Raw genomic sequence first — 20,806 nt, 5'->3', positions numbered from 1 at the left:
TTTCCTAGTCCCTTAGCCCTGTCCATCATGTGTGTATGACCTATATACAGAGGATTTGTCATTAAATACTCTTACTCCTGACTTTAAAATCAAAATGTTTGCAAGCCTGTCTACAGAGGAGCCACAAGAATGTTCATGCTCAGGATCACCTTGAATAATCCATCAATAATAAGAACAGAACAAGCTGTACTTTGGGCTTGTTCATGTTTCCTCAGGGGACTGGTGTCTCACAGATAGTGACCTGGACTAAAAACCTTGCAATCATTTCTTATATTATTGCACCCTCCTTCGGCAGTAATGATTACGTCTGCGATTTAGTCACAGAGGTCACAGAACCCATGACTTCCAAAGACCTCTGTGACTTCAGCCAGCACCAGCTGGGAGCTGCAGGGTCCCTGCCAGGCAGACCCCCACAGCTCTTGGCTTCTGCAGGTGGCAGGGGGGACCCCCCAGAGTTCCGGGCGACAAGGGAACCCCTGCAGCTCAGAGCTACCAGTGGAATGGAGCCTTGGAGCTCTGAGCCCTCAGGGGTGGTGGGGGCCCCTGGAGCTCCCAGCCCGCCCGCAGATGCCCAGACTCCCCATTTTGCAATGGATATTTTTAGTAAAAGTCAGGGACAGGTCACAGGTTTCTGTGAATTTTTCATTATTGCCTGTGACCTGTCTGTGACTTTTACTAAAAATATCCATGGCTAAATCTTAGCCTTAGTAATGATCTCCCTAAGCCAGCCAAGTTCTTGTACCTCTGCTTTGCCTTGATCTTCCAGAGCTCTCACTTTCATTTCCTGCTCCACATAAGATGGCTTCCCTGAATACATGATCACCAAGGATGGCTGGAGCTGGGAGTCACTTTAGCATAAATGGGGAAACCACACTTGTGATGCAACACAACAAGCTGTCCTGGTGTGTAGTGATGGAGCTCTCTGTGGTTTCCAGCTCATTCCTTGCAGGGGGGTCTCCAAAATCCTAAAATTGCCTTTAGCTCTGCATCAGTGAGGCTTTTAAAAAGAAAGGAAACCCCATGCCCCCCAAATTCCACTGCAGGTACATCACTTTTCCAACTTTGAACTCTTATGGTAAGGCCCATTACCATAAGAGATAATGAGGCTCACATCTGGCTGGCTGTGCAAATTACATATACATTCACTTCAAAATCCCTTTACGCTGCCAGTGTGGTGTAAAGGCGCCTTAGTGTAATTGAGAATAAGATTCTTGTAACACTGCTGAATAATAAAATTACTGAATGAAGTTCCTTCAAACTTTCTTTGGATCTTAGAAGCAATTTATTTAGAAAAATATTATCCTAAGAGCAATTTATTAAAAAACCTCACATTTATTGAGCTGTCCAAGTGTAACTTCCAAATGGAATTTATGAAGTAAAACTTTGTTTTGCTTTTGGAATTTTATGTTCAAGTAGCTCAACTGATTTTGCTGGAACTTGTCAGGAAAAAAATCAGCTTTGTAATAAGATCAAGCATTAAAAATGCAGTTCCTAAAGGACATATTTGAGAGACGTGTATGGTTAAACTGAGGGAGTGTAAAACTGAAATTGGTACTTTCCTTAACCATAATATATGATATGATAATTAAGCAATGTGCAGCCAATATTTTAAAAATGGGTCTCTCAAAAAAACTTGCCCTCTTTGCCTTGGGTAGTGTGAGCACTGAGAGCGCCTCTATCCATTGCCATATTGTTTAGTGCCACTAGGGATGTTTCTGCACTGTGCCTTGGCCTTGAAAATCACTTGTGAAGAATCCATGATGTTGGCAAGTACTAAGTGATGTTGGAGTTTGGGTTCTGAATGATTTTGCCTAAGAGTGTGAGGTTGGAGGGGTGACCTGTGTCACATGTTCGTATCTGGATGATCAGACAGTCTATTGCATTGTTCAGGAAGAAAGGAAAAGTTACTTCTCTGAAGGAGATTTTGAGAAGCTGTTTGTTAGTAGTGGATGTAATTTCTCTTCTCTGACTTTTACCATGAATTTGTTTCGCATATGATGTTCCACTATTTGTAATAATACTAGCATATGATGGGGCCAAATTCTGTCAGGGCAGCAGGGTGATTAATGCCATGCAGTCCATCTTCAAATGTATGGCCTCAGTAAGTTCCTCTTAAATACAGTTGATCTTTTCTGCAAGTTAGGATAGGAGCTTTTCAGAGCACTCAGTGCTTGGTCCAGTCTCTGGATGATGCAATCTGAAATGATTAGCTAGGCGGAATAGTTCTACTGCCACTTTATTGTAGCTGTGATGGTGGTAGACCCAGTTATTTAGTTTGTTTAAAGGGACAAAATGCAGTTAGGCATTGAACTCTTACAATCTTTCAGTTCAAATAGGGCACCTAATTGTCTGTTGTACATTTGAAAATCTGAAGAGTTTTTGTTGTTGTGTGTACACTGAGGAAATATTGAGATTTGGATCAGTTTATTCATTTGATGCACTTCCTGCGTTAGGTGGAAATTTGATCAAAAGTGTTTGTGTTTAAAAATGAAGACAATCTCACAAATGCCCTGAAACAATAGAAATTCTTACTAGTTAGGGCACATGCATCCTTACTAAACAATGTCAGAGGATAAGAGAAAATGCTCCCTATTTTCTTTTAAGTGATCAATCATCATGGGTTTTACTTTCCTTTAAAAGAAATAAGTTTTGGAACCTTACAGGTTCACAGTGTCAATGGTTATTGCTAAATACTGAACTATGTTCTTATCAGGCTGATTACAAATGTTATATCAGCTATCTGTGTGCAAAATCTATCCACTCTTTTGCTTTGACTCGCATAATAAGATTAATGAGAGGATTTGGAAGAACAGCTACATTGTTAGTCTTAGAATTATTAAACGTCTCAAATCTGTGCAATTGGTCTTTATCTTCAAGGATGGTAACAGAATACTTTATGGTAAGATCTTCAGATCAGGTACTGTTTGTGCGCGTGTGTACAGTGGTATCACAGTGCAGCCTCAATCTTAATTTGTGTCTGTGAGTACTATTACAATACAAAAATAATAAAATTGTGTATTGAAATGTCTTAAACCCAAAATGTTTTACGAAGCTACAGTAGGATGAAGCACTTCAACTTCTTATTAACTATCTAAACCGACTACATGAATAAAGAGGTTTTTAAAAAAGTAAGTGTACCAGGCCATGATTGTACATCATAATCCTATAGGGAGCAATTTTTTTTCTTACTAAATATTCATGCTACTCCTTTTGAAGTTTAAATTTTGTAACTGCTTGAAACCTTTCAACCAATTGTGCAAGCTATTAGCATGGTTGAAAGACAGTTCTTTGCTGTGCCCACCTACTACAAATGAAACATTGTTCTTAACAGACTATATACAATGACTTAATAGCAGCAGGAGATAAAAAAAAGTCACATCCTAAAATCCCAGATAGCAGATGGTAGAGCTCAAATTGCATGCTTTAAGTAAGAAGTATGTGCCTTGAAAGGCATAGACGTTTGCACCTAAAATTATACTGTGCTGTCTGTTTTCACAGTAGAGGACATTTTAGGATTATTTTGTACAGATCACTTTTTCCCCCCTTTCTTTGCATTTTATCAAAAGACAGCTTTGTTCCTAACCTATTATTAAAGGGCAATGAAATTGTATTCAGCGTTATTAATATTAGAGATGAGCCCAAGTCATCACTATTCCATCTGTGCTTAAATATTTTTAACTTTCTGTTCTTTAGGTTTTTAATTATATTTACAGAGAGAGAAAAATAATACATATGCTTTAATCAGATTAAGTTTAGAGCAAATAAAATAACACAGAGAAAAAACTACTTAAAAATAGTTGTATTTATATTCCACAATTTGCTCAAATACTGTTTTTTTTCTTATAAACTTTCTACAGGATGTTTTAAAACAACTTCTTCACGTTGTTTGTTGACTATGTACTTAAGGAATTTCAGGCAAATAGTTCTGGTTGTTTTTACAGCTTAACACATGTACAGTATCAAAACGATGGTAGTCACATGCAGTCCATATGAGATTCTAACATGACATTTAATGAATTTTCTGATGTTGACCACCCCTTTGATGCTGAAGGTAATGCATCTGTAGAAAGAAGTGACTGTAGATTTGGGTTACTGCTCTCTGCATCTTCCAGTTTTTCAGTGTTGTCCTCCCAGTTAATGTGGAATCTTGTGACTCTGGGGTTAGATGCCAAAATATTCCTTTGTAGCTGGAGGAGGAGAAAGTATATCAGTTGTGTGCGCATGCAAGATTACTGTATAAATTTATGTACAAACATAACTAATCTCTATGAATTTATGGCACCTGAATTTTAATCTACAGATGCTGCATATGTATCAGGAACAGATGTTTACCATACAGAATCAATCCATCTAGTCCAGCATCCTGCCTCAGTGGCCAAACTTGCTTTAGAGGATGACATAGAGCCCTCATCTTGCACCAAGCTAAATGTGCCATGCTCACCCAAAGGGAGTAGATTTCCTTCTTAACATCCCACCGTAAACATGAGATTTGAGTGTGTTTATCTTAGCTTGCATATATACAAATGTTCAGCACAGAATTAAATTATCCAATCCTGGTTTAAAAACAAAAAAAAAATCTAGGCACAGTCTGAGGCACTAACCTGCAGCAGTGAATTACATAAAACTGATTATACAATGTGCAAAGTAGTAATACTGTTTGTTTGCTCTAATTATATCAAGTGTCTCTTTGTTCTTATCTGATCCTGCAGTCCTTCCTCATGTTAGTAACACTACTCCATAAGTGTGCTTTTGATCACATTTTGATCTTGACTTAATTGGATTTAATTTAATTCCTATTAAAAAAAATCTGAAAACGTACTTAGCTTTGGAACAGGAAGGTGACCTGGCCCCATTTAGATAGTATTGATGACCCTTATTTTTTTTTGACAAGATGACAGGTATATGCGTATGGATATAGCCAAAAAATGTATTCATTTTTCACTGCCTCCTTTCTACTTTTTAATTAAGATACTCTGGAAAGTTTGTTGTTAACTATTGAAAACGTGCATATTACAGCATGGTTTAAGACACGAGAATCTCCCATGTTGCAGAACCATCTGCCCTCATCATGAAAGCTTAGCTTCCTTAGAGTATGAGTTCTGTGGCTCTGATTCTTACGCACGCACGCACACACTTGCCAGATGGAAGGCAGCAATCTACACCATCCCTCGAAGTCACTGCATACGGATCACAGTACAATCAATTAATTATTAAACTAATCATGGGAAAACTCTGCCCTGGAGCTAAAAACTGATCTTTCTCACCAAAGAAAAATGGTCATTGAGTAATTCCTCTTACCCAAATTGACAACCTTTTATTTTCAAACCTGATCTGCTTAGTTCCCCTTCAATTATAATTATGTTTTTAACCAATGCATTTTCAACTCAAACTAAATGTCTAAATTCTGCACAGAAGAATTCTAATTTAGCCAAGAATTCGGCACTTTCATTATGTGCCCTGCCACCAAAATTGCTAGATAAAATTAAGAACCTCCTGAAGTATTAGTGAGTGAAAATAGTTCAGAAGAAGTTTGCTGCATTTTTGTTAAAAGCAGAGTTAACGTTGCATAAACAAATGATACTAGATTAAAGTAGTAGTTGAGGGGGTTTAGTTTTGTTTTAGTTCAAGAACTTTTGAAGAAACTTGGATATTTAGAAGCCAAAACTTCAGCATTTACACCATAAAAAAATGGCATAAAAGGAAATGGTTATAAAGTCAAAAATAAATGGGAGAAAGAAAGGAACAGATTGGAGATCTAAGGTGAAGATATTCAAAAGTTAATAGCAACTTTGGGTGACCAACTCAAAGCCCCTTCAAGGGGCCTGATTTTCAGGAACTGCCATGCACCTGACCCCTGAAAATTAGGCCCCTGTAGGGTGTCTCAGGTTAAGCACACCAAATCACTGGTCATTTCTGAAAATCATGGCCTTAAGTGTCCTTTAGTGATCCACAATTTAAGTGTAGTTATATCAGGGTATCATTTTGGGGGAATGTGTGGCTTTTCTCTGGCCTAATTATTGCAGTACATGTATTATTCTGGTCCACTCTTCAGATTTTAACATCATATCATTTACCTATAATGGAAAAACAAATTTACCTCATTACCCTTCCCCATTAGCCTTCTAACATCAATTTATATACATTTCTTCCTTAAATTTCCATGCAAATAAAGGCCCTGACCCCGACATGGTGTTCCATGGAGGCAGATCACTGTGCCCTCATAGAACCCCAAAGACAGACCCCTGTGGAAGTCAATGGGGACACCTTGCCCGTTTGCAGGTGAACAGACATTTGCCAATGCCCTCCCTCTGTGCAGTGTTGTGTTCCAAATAATTCTTATTTGACAAGTCATTTTAATGCTAATCCTGACCTAGTTTAACAAAAAACAGACTCTTTTTTAGCTCATGTTCTTAGCTTAGATTTTGTGTTTTGATATTTTTAAGTCAAATATGTGACTTAGCAACTATGCGTGATTATTCAGCCAACTCTAATCAAGTCAGTCTCCGCAGCCCAAATTTGGCCCATCTCCAGTTTTTGTTAATATGAATATCAATTATGATATTTGTGACATGGATGTTTGTCCATTCGGAAATGGAAAGAGACCAACAACTCATTTCACATAATCCATGCAAGATGGCAATAGCTTCTGATCACTTCTGATCTGGGAAGGATTCTGAATGAAAACCTGTATCCCGATCCCCTTCAAAACTATGATAACTAAGTGTCACCTTAAATTTTTTTCTAAATCTTTTGTTTTTGCTTGATTTTGATAGCTAGTTTTGTATGGCTTAAGGCAGTGATAGTCAGACTGAGGCTCAGAAGCTGCAAATGGTTCTTTAATGTGTCTCCTGTGGGTCACTGCAGCACATGATATTAAAATACTGTAATTTAATTATTAACAGATCTAAGTTATTAACCTATCAGGGTGCCTTTGCTATGTTATTAACCAATTGTAGTTGATAAAATAATACTTGGTCATCCATTTTGCTGTGAGAATTTTATATTATATACACACACACACACACACTATATTTCCCCAGCATACTGTTTAAATATGAATATATAATACTGTAGTAAATGAAATGATGAATTCACACTACTGTGGCTCTTTTGGGTAATGCTGATTGCTAATTTGGTTCCCGAACTACTGAGGTCTAAGTATCATTGGCTTAAGGAATTGTTTGGTTTTGTTTTTTAAGAAAGCAAGCCTATTATGTTAACCCTGCTTTGGATACGTGACCAGAATAGAACATTTCTTACCTTAGAAAAGTCTGGTTTTACTGGAGGATTCTCTCTTAATTCTGTTTCAGTATATTCATTGTTTACATAATAGCCGACTCTAATAAATTCTTGGCCTCGGTAGGTGCATGTAATTAACACAACTGTTACACCTACTGCATCTGCATCTGGAATAAGTCCTGGATTAGGAGCGTCAGCCTAAAATGTAAAAGGAAAAGGTTATTGAATCAATACAGATTGATCTGCCTTATCTCCAATTTTATACCATATGGCTATCTAGCAAGGGGCAGTAGGGTTGTATGTCACATCCATCATGTGGATTAAGCAATGGCTGTGCACAAATTTTAAATTGATGATTCATGCATAGTCGGGAGATAGAGTGCAAGCACATCTACACTGCTCTCTCAGTAATTGCAACCTTGGATTTAGGGCACTACTCTCTAGAGATACATAGCAATTCAGTCTCCAGGGTTTATTTGTTTGGTTTTTGTTACTTCTGAAACCTAGATGAACAGGCAGCTTTTGCATCTGAAATTGCGTTTTTTTGACCAATTACCAGGTAATATGTAGTTCGGCCAGGTGCACTAATGTCCCTCCACTCTGCTGTGCCACTGTTCTCCACACCAACCTTGAAAGATTACCCTTGTTAGCTTATTTTTCATGAGGTCTGTGAGGTTACACTGGGGTGCATAAGTTTTCATAGCTGATAGATTAATCTGGTGAGGAAAAACTGCAAATCATACTTCCGCAAGGAGAGGGGACTGGATTGCAGTGAGGTTTGAGCTATTCCACAGGCTAATAAGAGAAGGAACCTGTATGTCTTTTGTCTCTAGGATGTCCAAGTGCCCGGTTTTCAACGGGAAAGTCTGGTTGAAAAGGGGACCTGATAGTGTCTGGTCAGATCTACTGACCAGACACCCACACTCAAAGTCCAGTTATTGCAGGTGGGGCAGGGAGGTGCTAGATCATCACCCAGGTCAGTCCCTACTCAGCCAGGGCCGCCTCCTATCTGCATTGGGCAGTTGCAGCTCCGAGCCCCAGCTCTGCAGGAAAGTCTCTCCCGGCAGGTGGAAGGGGGGAAAGAGCAGCGAGTAACAGGGGAGGGAGAAAGAGGAACAAACAGAGGGCAGGACCTCGAGGGAAGAGGTGAGGCGGAGGAGGGGGACCTCGGGGAGAAGGGGCAGGCCAGTTCCACCACTCTTGCTGGCAGGGCCGGCTCCAGGGTTTTTGCCATCCCAAACAGCGGGGAAAAAAAGAAAAAGCCGCAATTGGCGGCACTTCGGCAGCAGCCACCCTGTGCCACTTTCTTCTTCAGCAGCAGGTCCTTCCCTCCGAGAGGGACCGAGGGACTTGCTGCTGAAGAGCCCGACGTGCCGCCCCAAGCACCTGCTTGCTGAGCTGGTGCCTGGAGCCGGCCCTGCTTGCTGGAGTGTCCATCTTTTAAATATTACAAAGTTGGCAACTCTATTTGCCTCCCTCCCCATAACGAAGTTTACCACCATGTGTGGTGTTAAATGCGACTCTCTCTTCACTTCTGACACATTTTCAACCAGTAACTCAGGCCTAATTAATATGCATTAATCTTTCTAAATGATCTAGCAGTGGCAGTATAGTTGTTGATAAAAAAAAATATGTATCATAAAATGGGGCATAACCCCAATCTTTTGAAATGCCTTTTAGCTATAACTTGTTTTTTTTTTGTTTCACCCTAGACCTAGGACTTGTAACAATGCATGTTTCTTCAAGGGATCATTGCATAAACTGCTTCATGTTTACAAAACAGCAATTAAGCACTGCACTATTGCTGGGAAAGCTACAGCCAAACATATTTCTAATAGTTTATTATACATTCTAGTACTGTGGCCTGTTGAGCTGGTTAATCGTATGTCACTGGCTCCTGTTCCCTGTTTCCTTGATTCTACAAGTATCCATAAACCAACCTAGATACCTTAACTAGGGGCTGTGGCTACTGAGGAGAAGGAAGAGATGTTACACCCCTAGGGGACAACAGCACCACTGTGGTGGGAATAGCCAAACAATATTATCCAAAATCAGGCACGCACCAAGGCAGCCAGGCAGTATATCCAAAATCAAAAAGGCTAAGACACAAAATGAGTTACACCTAGCAAGGGAAATAAAGGGCAATAAGAAAAAATTATAAATACATAAGGAGCCAGAGAAAGATGAAGGAACATGTAGGTCCACTACTTAGCTGGGAAGGAAAGCTAGCGGATCATATCAAGAAGGTTGAGGTCTATAATGCCTGTTTTAAGTCAGTCTTCACTAAAAAGATTAATGGTGACCAGCTATTTAACATAATTATTAATAAGAAGGAGGAGTCAGAAACACAAGCCAGAATAGGGAAAGAACAGGTTAAAGAATATTCAGATAAGTTAGATATACTCAAATGGACAAGACTTGATAGAATTCATCCCACAGCACTTAAGGAACTGTCTGAAGCAATATCAGAACTGCTAGCAATTATCTTCAAGAACTCATGGAGGACAGGTAAGGTCGCAGAGGACTGGAGAAGGGCAAACATAGCACCTATCTTTAAAAAGGGGAACAAAGAGGACCCAGGAATTATAGACCAGTCAACCTAACTTGGATACTTGGAAAGATACTGGAACAAAAATATTAAACAATCAGTTTGTAAGCACCTAGAGGACAACAGGGTAATTAGCAATAGCCAACATGGATTTGTCAAGAACAAATCATGCCAAACCAATCTAATTTCCTTCTTGCACAGGGGTATTGGCCTAGTGGACCAGAGCAAAGAAGGAGATGTGACAGATCTTGAATTTAGTAAGGCTTTTGACACAGTAAGTCCTACATGATATTCTCATAAACAAACTAGGGAAATGTAGTCTAGATGAAATTACTATAAGGTGGGTGCACAACTGGTTGAAAAACAGTACACAAAGAGTAGTTATCAATGGTTCACTGTCAAACTGCAAGGACATATCTAGTGTGGTACTGCAGGCATCTATCCTGGAACCAGTGTTGTTCAATATTTTTAAAAATGACTTTGAGAATGGAATGGAGAGTATGCTTCTAAAAATCTGCAGATGAAATCAATTGGGGAAGGCCTGCTAGTACTTGAGAGGGCAGGATTAGAATTCAAAACGACCTTAAAATGGAGAGTTGGTCTGAAATCAATAAAATGCAATTCGGTAAAGACAAGTGCAAAGTACTACTCTTAGGAAGGAAAAATCAAATGCACAGCTACAAAATGAGGAATAATTGGCTAGGCAGTAGTGCTACTGAAAAGGATCTGGGGGTTATCATGGAATATGAGCCAACAATTTGATGCAGTTGAGAAAAAAGGCATATATCATTTCAGGCTGTATGAACAAGTGTGTCATATGCAAGACATGGGAGGTAACTCTCCCACTGTACTTGGCATTGGAAAGGCCTCAGCTCGTGTACTGTCCCCTGTCCCTGGCGCCACACAGAAGGACATGGACAAATTTGAGAGAGTCCAAAGGTGAGCAACAAAAATGATAAAAGGTTTAGAAAACCTGACTTAGGGGGAAAGGTTAAAAAGCTGGGCGTGTTTAGTCTTGGGAAAAGATGATTACGGGGAGACCTGAGAATAGTCTTCAAGTATATTAAGAGCTGTTATAAAGAGGATGGTAATCAATTATTCTCCCTGTCCCCTGGTATTGAAGGTGGGACAAGAAGTAATGGGCTTAATCTGCAATAAGGGAGATTTAGGTTAAATATTAGGAAAAAACTTTCTAACTATGAGGATAGTTGAGAGCTGGAATAGGCATCCAAGGGAGTTTGCAGAATCCACGTCACTGGAGGTTCTGGCTGAACTCCACTTACTACAGTTATGCCATCAGAAAATTTGGCCCTATATGAAAATATACATACTCGTGCACATACAATAATTGCTTCCTCACCTGCCAATGAAATGCAGATGCTTCTGGGGAAAGATTTAGCAATTTCATCGATGCACAACCACAGATTTATACAGAGAGTGAAAATAATGGCTTGAAACTGCAGGGAGCATTTAAATAGGCAGAATTTAATTAAGCAAATTGTGTTATAGAAAGGCATGGCCCTGTCTAGACTAGGAGAATGAAGTGTTCAGCAAACATGTTCTAGTCTGTTGCATTCTATATGGGTTCTTATATAGCACTCCTCACAGCAGTATCTGAGTGTTTTCCAGTAGTGCATTAAGTGATGTGACTAAAAACATCTGTCATATGTTGTGTGTTCTCTCAGTGTTGGTTAATGTGCGTTAACACATTTTTAAAGCCACTTAGCACCTGGCATAGACAAACACTAGCCTTTAAAACATGTTATCTGGTCATGGTCATTAGCTTGTCCCTTACTAATAACCACAACCAGTTCACATCTTTTATAAATGCCACTGCCTTCATCTAGACTAAGTACAAAGTGTTGTTTAACTGTGTTTTAGTTAACATATGTCAACTATTTACTTGTTTGCCAAACTCACCTAATTTTGCTAGTCTAAACAGCACCACTGAGTCACCCTTTTGTGCAGAAAGGGCTGTGAGATCTTTAATGTGCCCAGGTGCTCAGAATTGTAATTTTACATCTTATCAAAAGATTTCCCCTACAGCAACACAGCATCCTATGCTGGGGCATTGGTTCAGTTACTGACTCAGCAGGAAGAAAATACTGCCTATTGAATCACCAGCATGACTTCCTGCAGTGCCCCGCTTTGTTCTTGGTGGTAGAGATGCCAACTTTCTAATGTGCCGGAGGGCGGGGGGGATGCTCCCCTGGGCTTCTCCCCGGCCCCGCCCCAACTCCACCCCTTCCCCCAAAGCCCCACCCCTGCTCTGCCCCTGCCCTGACTCTTCCCACCCCATTCCACCCCCTCCCCTGAGCGTTCTCACTCCTCTCCGCTAGTGCCTCTTGCACGCTGCAGAACAGCTGATCACGGGGTGCGCTGGAGGGAAAGGGGAGGTGCTGACCGGCGGGGCTGCCGGCAGGTAGCAGGTGCTGGGGGGGAAGGGGAGGCGCTGATTGGGGGAACTGCCGGTGGATGCTGAGCAGCCATTTTTTTTCCCATGAGTGCTCCAGTCCTGGAGCACCCATGGAGTCAGCACCTATGCTTGGTGGTCTCCCATTTAAGTATTAACCAGGCCCAATCCCCCTTGTGAAATTTGATGATCAAAGTTTAATACACTTTGGGCTGCAGGTACTTTGCTAAAGAAACAGGTAGGAGAACTTACAGGAGAGCTTGTACAGAATCATGCACAGGATATATTCCAATATAACCAATGTTCTGTATGTCTAACTCCTAATTTGGCTGAGGTAAGATAAATATTCATAGTTGAAACATGATAAATGATTCCTTCCTGTGTAAATATCATATCTGGGGCACATGTTATACAGGTAACCCTGATTGTCCAAACTTCACATGTCCAGAGATGTGACTCTTTAGATAAACAACATCAGCTCTTCCTCCTATCTCTCTCTACCACAAGTAACATTTATAACTTAAAAAATATTAATTGTAATTTTTAGTTTTAAAAATGAATCAGATTCTTCACTCAAACTAATGTATCTTTAAAAAAACAGAGGCATAAATACCAGCTCATCTTTTTGAGCAGTGTACCACAGTGCAACCCGTTTCCAAAGGCATCACAGAAGGCCACAGACCTCTTCTGTCAATTTACCTAGTAAGTTGTTATGACTAAAGGGTTAAAACTTGATAGTGGAAGAAATTCTAATAAGGGAAGTAATTTCTCATACATCATCTTTATTGGTAGTGGGCAGAAAACAGCCCCAGTATTGAAACCTAATTAATAGTGAAATGCTTAGAGAATGATTTGTATATAAAAGACTGCTAAATGTATCCGCCTTCCTGCTCTTATTGCTGTGCCTTTGACCTGCCCTGTGAAATAAAGTTTTCCTTTATCCGAAAGTTTCAGACGTGCTCTGAAGCATTCAGATAATTGGGATGTACATATTTATTCAAGATTTTCTACACACACCTTGACACCACCCTTAAAACAACTGTATCAACTGTCAGAAAGATAGAAGCTCATTTATGTCTTCAGTTATATTTTCTTTAGTTATATGCGTGAAGTCCAGTGTATCTTTGCCATAAAGTGCAGTTCTCATGTGGGGATGGAAGTACAGTTCTTCTGGAAGGAGCTAATTTTAGTTTTAGTCTGACACTTCTGCCAGTGCATTTTAGTCCTCTTACCAGACGAGGCTAGCACTGGATAAAAAGAGGTTGTGCTGAACTGAGGATATGTCTACACTACAAGCCCTACAGTAGCATACCTACAGTTGTGCTGCTGTAGCATAGTCACTTGTTTTCTGTCACTGTAGTCAATCCACCTTCTCAAGAGGCAGTAACTAGGCCAATGGAAGAATTCTTCAGTCGACCTAGCTGTGTCTCTACTGAGGCCTAGGTCGGCTTAGCAATGTCTCTTGGGGTGTGTGAATTTTTCACACCCCTGAACAACATAGCTACGTTGACCTAAGTTTTAGGTGTAAACCAGCCCTAAATTTGAGGTGTAGACCAAGCCTGAGTCATGGTTTTGTGATACGGAAAAAGCACCACTAGGAATTAAAGTGAGACTTAAACCAGACCAGTGCATTAAGCCACCTCACAGCCATTCTCTCCCCATTTTCCCTTAGGCACTGCCTTATCTGTAACTCTTTGCTTTGTCAGTTGGTAGCTCTTAGGATTTTCAAACATCTGAAAATTTATGGGTGAGTCCTAATCCTCATGGGTCTCCCTGACGTGCTTCAATGCTAAATTGAGAATCCCAAACTTATTTCAGGACTTGTGACGTTGCGTTGCTATTCTAACATCATGGCATGAAGATCCAAACATCATGATGCAATATTGTCTTGCTGAACAAAGATAAATAGATGGCTGTCCTGTTAAGTTTTACCATGAGCTGGTCACTGGGAGGAGGGGCCTAGACTAACCTTTTATACCCAAAGTTTCCCACAACTGCTGTACCCACCACAACCTCACCAGTGGTACAAATGTTGGGAAGTGCTATCATAGACCAGCTAACTGGTATTTTTAACCACTGTGTTGTCTAATCTTGCCCCCTCCCCCTATTCCCTCATTGATACCACAAGTGGAGCTGTAGCAGTAGGAAATTTCAGGAAAAACAAGGGCTCATGCAGATAAGGCCTTAAAGTCAGGAACAGTAGATTTAAGGAGTTGACACAAAATGGTGTTTGCTAGGAAAAAATATATTATTGAAATGCTGCTTTGCTTTAGGCTGTCCCCTTTAAACACTGAATTAACTCAATTGTTTTAGCAATATTGAAAATAACAAACTTACCTGAAATACAAACATGTGCCTTCCTGCAGGAACAGGTCCTACTAAAACGGAGTCTAAGACTTGATCATACTCCTCACTTTCTGCTGAACCCACATAAATTATTTTCCATTCCAAATCTACATTAAAACAAAAACAACATTTTAAAAAATGCCCAAAATTTGCACAAAATTTAATTCTCTCTCTTTGAAAAAGTCAGTCCATAGCCTAAGGATCCCAGGTCTTGCTTATTTAGGACTTTAGCCCAAAACTGCCTCCATAGCTGCTGGTCCATAAAGATTACAGGCTTGTCTACAAGGGGAAATTTACTAGCATAATTATACCGCTTTAGTTATACCAATACAACTCTACATGAGCTTTCTAAGTTGTACACCCTTTGCTGCCAGCATTATTCAGAAATGGTATGCCCCCTGGGAAAAGGCTGTGTAATGCTATTTTTGGACATAGGCTTCTCATGAATGGAGAGAGAGGGATGCTGGACATAGTTGCAGTTGCATGTAGAAAGTGAAGAGCTCATTTACATGAGGTAGCCATGGACTAAACAGCAGTACAACATCCAAGCAGAGTTCCCCTGCTCCCCCACCCCCCAATTTTATTTTTTTTGCAGAGCCGGCTACCTTGTTAATTGAATAGCTAGCCCACTGTACACACACAGATATATAATTGATATTGTGATTACAGAATACTCTCAGTAAAAGTTTTGGTGTTTGGATGTAACCTGAATCTTGAGATGGAATTTATAACCATTTTATTTAAAATCAAATGTATTGTATGGTTTCATAATACAATTTAAAGAAACCAAACAATACTAACAGTTCATAGGTTTCCTGGCCCATGTATATTGCTGTGCTTACTCTCTGCCCCAGCTCCCTGTTTAAAAACTGAAACTATCAACTAACATCCATTAGCTCTTACTTTTGCTTATTTTTAACTTTCACTTTCCAGATAAAACACACACATGGCAGAACTAACCCGCCAGAATTCTTGCATTTTAAACAGACAATAAAAGGTCACTATGATGGGTTTTTCTTATTGAAAGAGGCCATTTGTGATTATTTCCTTTTTTTAAAATGGAACTTATTTTAAAATCTGTTTCAAAGAATGCCTTTAAAAAAAATAACCTGATGTGATACATTTTCATCTTGTCTTTCAGTATGGGACTGTGCCCTGATCACGCATACACCGTCATTAGCGCATACTCCTATGCCATTCCATAGTCTTTGACAAGACACTCTGCACAGGTGCAAACAGGAGTCTATGCCAGGCATTCTTGATACAGGACAGGAGCCTAAGGGCTTGTCTACACTGGCAACTTGTAGCGCTGCAACTTTCTTGCTCAGGGATGTGAAAAAACACCCCCCTCCCCCCCCCGAGCTCAGCAAGTTTCCCTGCTGTAAAACGCCAGTATAGACAATGCACCAGTGCTGGGAGCTATGCCCCTCGAGGGGGTGGGTTTTTTAGAGCACTGGGAGAGCGCTCTGCCAGCGACCACACAAGCCATGTTAAAGCACTGCCAAGGCGCTGCTTTAGCATTGCCAGTGTAGACTAGCCCAAAGTAAGGAAGAAAATGCAACATTGTAACACAACTTGGCTGCTTTATGATTCAAGTCCCTATTTTTTATCATACTTTTTGCTATGTTTATTTTTTAAATGGCATAACTCATAGGATTCAGGAAGGCATTTTGTTCCCTTTGTATAGCACAGCATAATTTTCCAGGTGCTGGATGGGAATTATTTGCCAACCTTTGAAGTATCTGGTATTGGGCATTGCCAAGACAAGATATCAGACTAGACAGGTAAATGGTCAGATCCACTACGGCAATTCCTATGTAAATATACCACACACAATTGAGGAGTATTGTATAGGCCAGGGAAGTTCATAGCGTATCCATTATAAGCCACTGTTCCAAAGCACTGCTGTATAAATCATTCTGGACTGATAGTTTACAACATTTCAGACTAGGAATAATATTTGGGGGCGGGGGGTATGGAAGGAGTAAAAGCTATTTCATAAATTATATGCTATCAAATCCTACTTGTTTAAGACTGTGTGCCCATCAGTAACTTTTAAAATAGTTTAAATAGCCGAAGTTAAAAAATTAAATTGGCAAGGTATTGGTCTGATTTGGAGAGAAAAAAATACAGTAAATGACCAAGATATTAGTGTTTGAAAATTAAAGCAAGGATACAACTTTCTTCATAAAATTTATGAAGAAAAGATTATCTGTAATAATAATAATTATAATGACTTATATCGGGGTTCTCAAACTTCATTGCACTGTGACCCCCTTCTGACAATAAAGTTACTACATGACTCCAGGGGAGCCAGAGCCAAAACTCCATCACTCGGTGGGGCGAGCAGGGGCTGGAGACCAAGCCCTCCCACCCCAGGTCAGCGGAGAGGGGGCCACAGCCCAAGCCCGGCTGTGCTGGGTTGGAGTGGAGCTTGGGCTTCAGCCCTGGGTCCCAGCAATTCTAATGCTGGCTCTGGTGACCCCACTGGGGTCCTGACCACAGTTTGAGAACTGCTGACTTATATGAAAGATCAACATCTGTGGCCATGTGGAGGTAGACACATGGTGATTGGTGGTTATGCTATATCTGTACTTCGCATTCTCAGTTGACAACAGGGATAATAGTGCAAAAAAAAATTGAAGTAAGCCGTCTTTATTTCTGCTCATTTAGCCACTAATCAGCCTGGCCAAACTTTCATTTAAATCCATCTAGTGTTGAGTGTGAGACATACAAATGTACACAAATAGGAAGGGAGGGTTGAAGTCTTTGCAGCACTGGTGTAATCTGTGTCTTGTCTGGAGCACCACCAATTAAACAGGCTGCTACATTCCGCACCAGCTCTACCATCCAAGTAGTCTGAAAGAGTAGCACCATGGCATGGATGCCTTGTTTACACTAGAGAAATCTTTAAAAAATTTCTCACCACCTCAGCACAGGTGTTTACCACATACGTGTACAAACCATGGCAGCTGGCCTAAACTAACTCATCTACCACTGAGAAAACTGGTGATCTGCAATAATGCTAGAGCAACAGTTAGAGAATTTAAGGAAATCTTGAGTGTAGATGGGGCCTCTGCGGAATGTACCAGCAAATATGACAATTAGACCAAATATTGTGGTGTTTTCTTATGATGTGAACACTTGCCCCCTCGAAACTGGTCTGACCAAATGCATGTAATGTAAATAGTAATAAAATAGTAGTAAATATAATAAAATAATAGTGACTGAAAGATACAGATCTGGGCTGGATTTGAACTGGTGGCACAAAGGTAGGAAACACTCCATATATCCCATTACCAAAGCTTTGAACTGTTTAGTTCCCCCATAAAATTAAAACAAAAATAAGTATGTTTATTATCCCCTACCCCTTAAAATGCTGGGATCCCCATGTATCCCATGTGAGCAACAGTGGTGAGGTGACTAGCACCTATTGGATCAGTCCTCTTCATGGAGGCACAGAGAGCACAAGATGCAAATCAGTTGTGGCCACAGGCACTCCCACTCCTCTCTCCAACGCTTAAGTAACTTTCAGACTGGTCACTAATAGCTTGCTTCATTCACCTGTTCTGCCAGTGCTCTTGAGGGAAGCTAAAAGAAGCCCATTCCCCTCTCCCAGACCACAGTGGTGAGACCAGTGGTCCCGGAGAGCTCCTCTGGCCAGAAGAGAAATAGATTTTGCTTTGTGCTGTAAAAATCCTGTTTATTAACCTGCAGCACTGGCCCAGTACACGGTAGGGTCACTGCTGTGAACCCTTCTGGACGATTCCTGTAGAATTTGGTGAGAGTAACCCGCACTGGAGTCGCCGCTGCTGAGCGATGCAAAAGGTTAATGCCTAGTCCACCCTCTGTACTCGGCAGTGGGTGGATACATTGCTGACCTCACTCCCTGCACGGCGCACCCCGCTCTGTCTAGGCTGGGGAGCAAAAGACTAGGTTTGAAGAGTGAACGTGAGATCCCCAGCTGGCAGGACATAGCACAGTACACCTGGACCCCTGGCTGCCAACAAACAGCAACTTTCAAGTGAGTGCTAAAAATATTATTTCCCTCCCCGGGGGGGCTTAGTACCCACAATAATACTACATCTGTAAAGGGATTCAGTCGGCTACCTTGATTATTTTCAGACATTTTGTAAAATATTAAGTGCTGCAGCTACATTTAAATCTCTTTACTTTAACCAACCCTCCCCCCCCGATGTTTTCTCCAAAAAATATTCAAATCGAATATCAAGACAATGAAAATATTTCCTGGGATGTGTTTTCCCCACTTAGTGCAACGTTTCAGCAGCATATCGCTTTGCTCTGCTCAGCATCAGTTCACCTCAGCAAAAGGGATGCACGCTGAGATGTGCTCGTTAACCCCTCATACACACACACACAAACACAAAGCTGGCAACATGGCTACCACCACTCAAACAAGTTCCTGGCAACTTAAGCTTACGTTCTAAAATGCATGTTTGGATCCGAAATACAGCAGCCCTCAACTCTGCAGCTGAGGACACAATAATCAACTTTCCCTTGCCTTCCAACCTAAACGCGCCAGCCGAAGACAGAGCATTTCTAAACAGCATTTAGATGCCTGCCAGCACATCCTTTCATCTACTCACACCGAGGCAGCGAAGGAGAAACTGTTAAATAGTAGCAGCAGGCCTTTGCAAAGTTTAAACCTTTTAAAACCTGAAACTAGTAGCTCTGGGTTATAAAATCCGTACTGGGAAAAAATCTACTCACCTTCAGACAGGTCCTCTATGCACTCAAACGTGATTTCGAACTGAAAAGGATTGTAGAAAGGAGAAGGATTATCCAGCACCACTACATTGTTCACCTGAACCTTTGCCATATTTTGAAAAAAATACAAACAATAGGAATAGGGTGTTAATGCAGCACAATAAAGTCCAATGTGTTATTTTTTTGTAAAGCACAAACTCCAGTGCTAGTACTTGGCCAAGGTTGTGGAGCTATGACTTGAGAAACTTTTTTTTTCTTTTATTTACAACAGGAACACTCCACACTGTTTTGCAGCTTTCCTATTCCACTAAACTACAGCCCATTCTGCTCTGTTAACTGGCAGCCTTGGCACTGATTGGCTGCACACTGAGCTATGACCCTCCTCCTGAAGCTTCCTGAAAGAACAAGATGGGCTCCTTTGCTCTGAATGGGATTGAAAATATTATCTGCTGCTCCACCTGCTGGCCCAGAGTAGGCTAAAGGCTTAGAACAAAGTGGCTGGACTGAATGTAGGAGGAACGAAAGAATGAAGGATGAGCTAGTCTGACATTATTTGCGCACTGGGCTCACAAAATGTACGGAAGGGCATCAGTGGCTGGAGTTGGCTTTTTTGTTTTTCCTCTCCTTACTTTATTTAACACCCTCTCTTTTTTTCTTTTCTTTTTTTCCTTCCAAATCCAAAGTTTCTGTATGGCCAGAGGCTGGATAGAATTATTTGATAAGGAAAACAAAGATGTAGTTGCTGATTTTTTTTCTTTTGCTAGTTTTAAATCTGTTAACCTCACTGGCTTTACTCCTGATTTACAAAGGTGCATCTTAAATCATGAAACTCTTACATGAGTAGTCCTTACTGAGGGCTTATCTACTCTTAAAATGCTGCAGCCATGCAGCTGCACCACTGTAGTCCTTCAATGTAGATACTACCTACGCTTGATGGGAGGGCTTCTCCTGTCAGTGTAGGTAATCCACCTCCCCAAGAAACAGTAGCGCGCACTACCCCTGATCTACACCAGGGGTTAGGTCAGGAGCAATGTCTCTCGGGGGTGTGGATTTTTCACACCCTGGAGAGATGTAGCTATACCAAAGTAAATTCCTACTGTAGATCAGGACTCATACAATTAAAGCCATTGAAGTCAATGGCACTGTTCACTTGACTAGTGAGTACTTGAGGAAGGGCTGTGGGATCAAGCTTATGTTCAGGAGCAGCGCCGGGGCTTTTGGCGCCCTAGGCAGGGATCCTTCTGTGCTCCCGGTCGGCGGCGGGAATTCTGCGGCGGGGGGGTCCTTCTGCACTCCCGGTCTTCAGGGCACTTCAGCGGCGGGTCCCGGAGCGAGTGAAGGACCTGCCGCAAAATTGCCGCCGAAGACCTGGAGCGCGGAAGGACCCCCCGCCGCCAAATTGCCGCCGAGAGCCGCAAAATGCTGCCCCCCAAATCCTGGCGGTCGCCTAAATGGAAGCGCCGGCCCTGTTTATGTTATATTTTAAGGGCATGTGTTCCATAAATGGCTTTTCAGTAAAAGGGATGCTAGAT

At 41.1% G+C, this 20,806-nt stretch overlaps 2 protein-coding genes across 6 annotated transcripts in view; one reads left to right on the top strand and one right to left on the bottom strand.

Annotated features, from left to right (window-relative positions):
• MCM9 (minichromosome maintenance 9 homologous recombination repair factor) overlaps positions 1-20,806 on the top strand; it is a 74,534-nt gene that overhangs the window by 29,569 nt on the left and 24,159 nt on the right. Inside the window, exon 8 of one of the 5 annotated variants that reach the window (XM_030556194.1) lies at positions 4,301-6,953. The exons of 2 other annotated variants lie outside the window; for them this stretch is intronic. In XM_030556194.1, the coding sequence (XP_030412054.1) occupies positions 4,301-4,467 (167 nt within the window). In that variant the 3' untranslated portion in view covers positions 4,468-6,953. Of the gene's footprint in view, positions 1-766; positions 3,666-4,300; positions 6,954-18,470; positions 18,571-20,806 lie in introns of those variants that run through there. 2 more of the 5 variants (XM_030556195.1, XM_030556192.1) reach the window with 2 other exon arrangements.
• Positions 3,723-19,619, bottom strand: ASF1A (anti-silencing function 1A histone chaperone). Its single transcript, XM_030556204.1, has 4 exons — positions 19,278-19,619; positions 14,538-14,653; positions 7,261-7,437; positions 3,723-4,187 (listed from the first exon to the last, which is right to left on the bottom strand). The coding sequence occupies exons 1-4, from the start codon at positions 19,384-19,386 to the stop codon at positions 3,975-3,977; spliced, it is 615 nt and encodes a 204-aa protein (XP_030412064.1). The 5' UTR covers positions 19,387-19,619; the 3' UTR covers positions 3,723-3,974.

The sequence above is a fragment of the Gopherus evgoodei genome, chromosome 3 (assembly GCF_007399415.2).
Source record: "Gopherus evgoodei ecotype Sinaloan lineage chromosome 3, rGopEvg1_v1.p, whole genome shotgun sequence".
NCBI lineage: Eukaryota > Metazoa > Chordata > Testudines > Testudinidae > Gopherus > Gopherus evgoodei.
The sequence above is the reverse complement of the archived record's forward strand: the minus strand, read 5'-3'. Positions and strand labels throughout refer to the sequence as shown.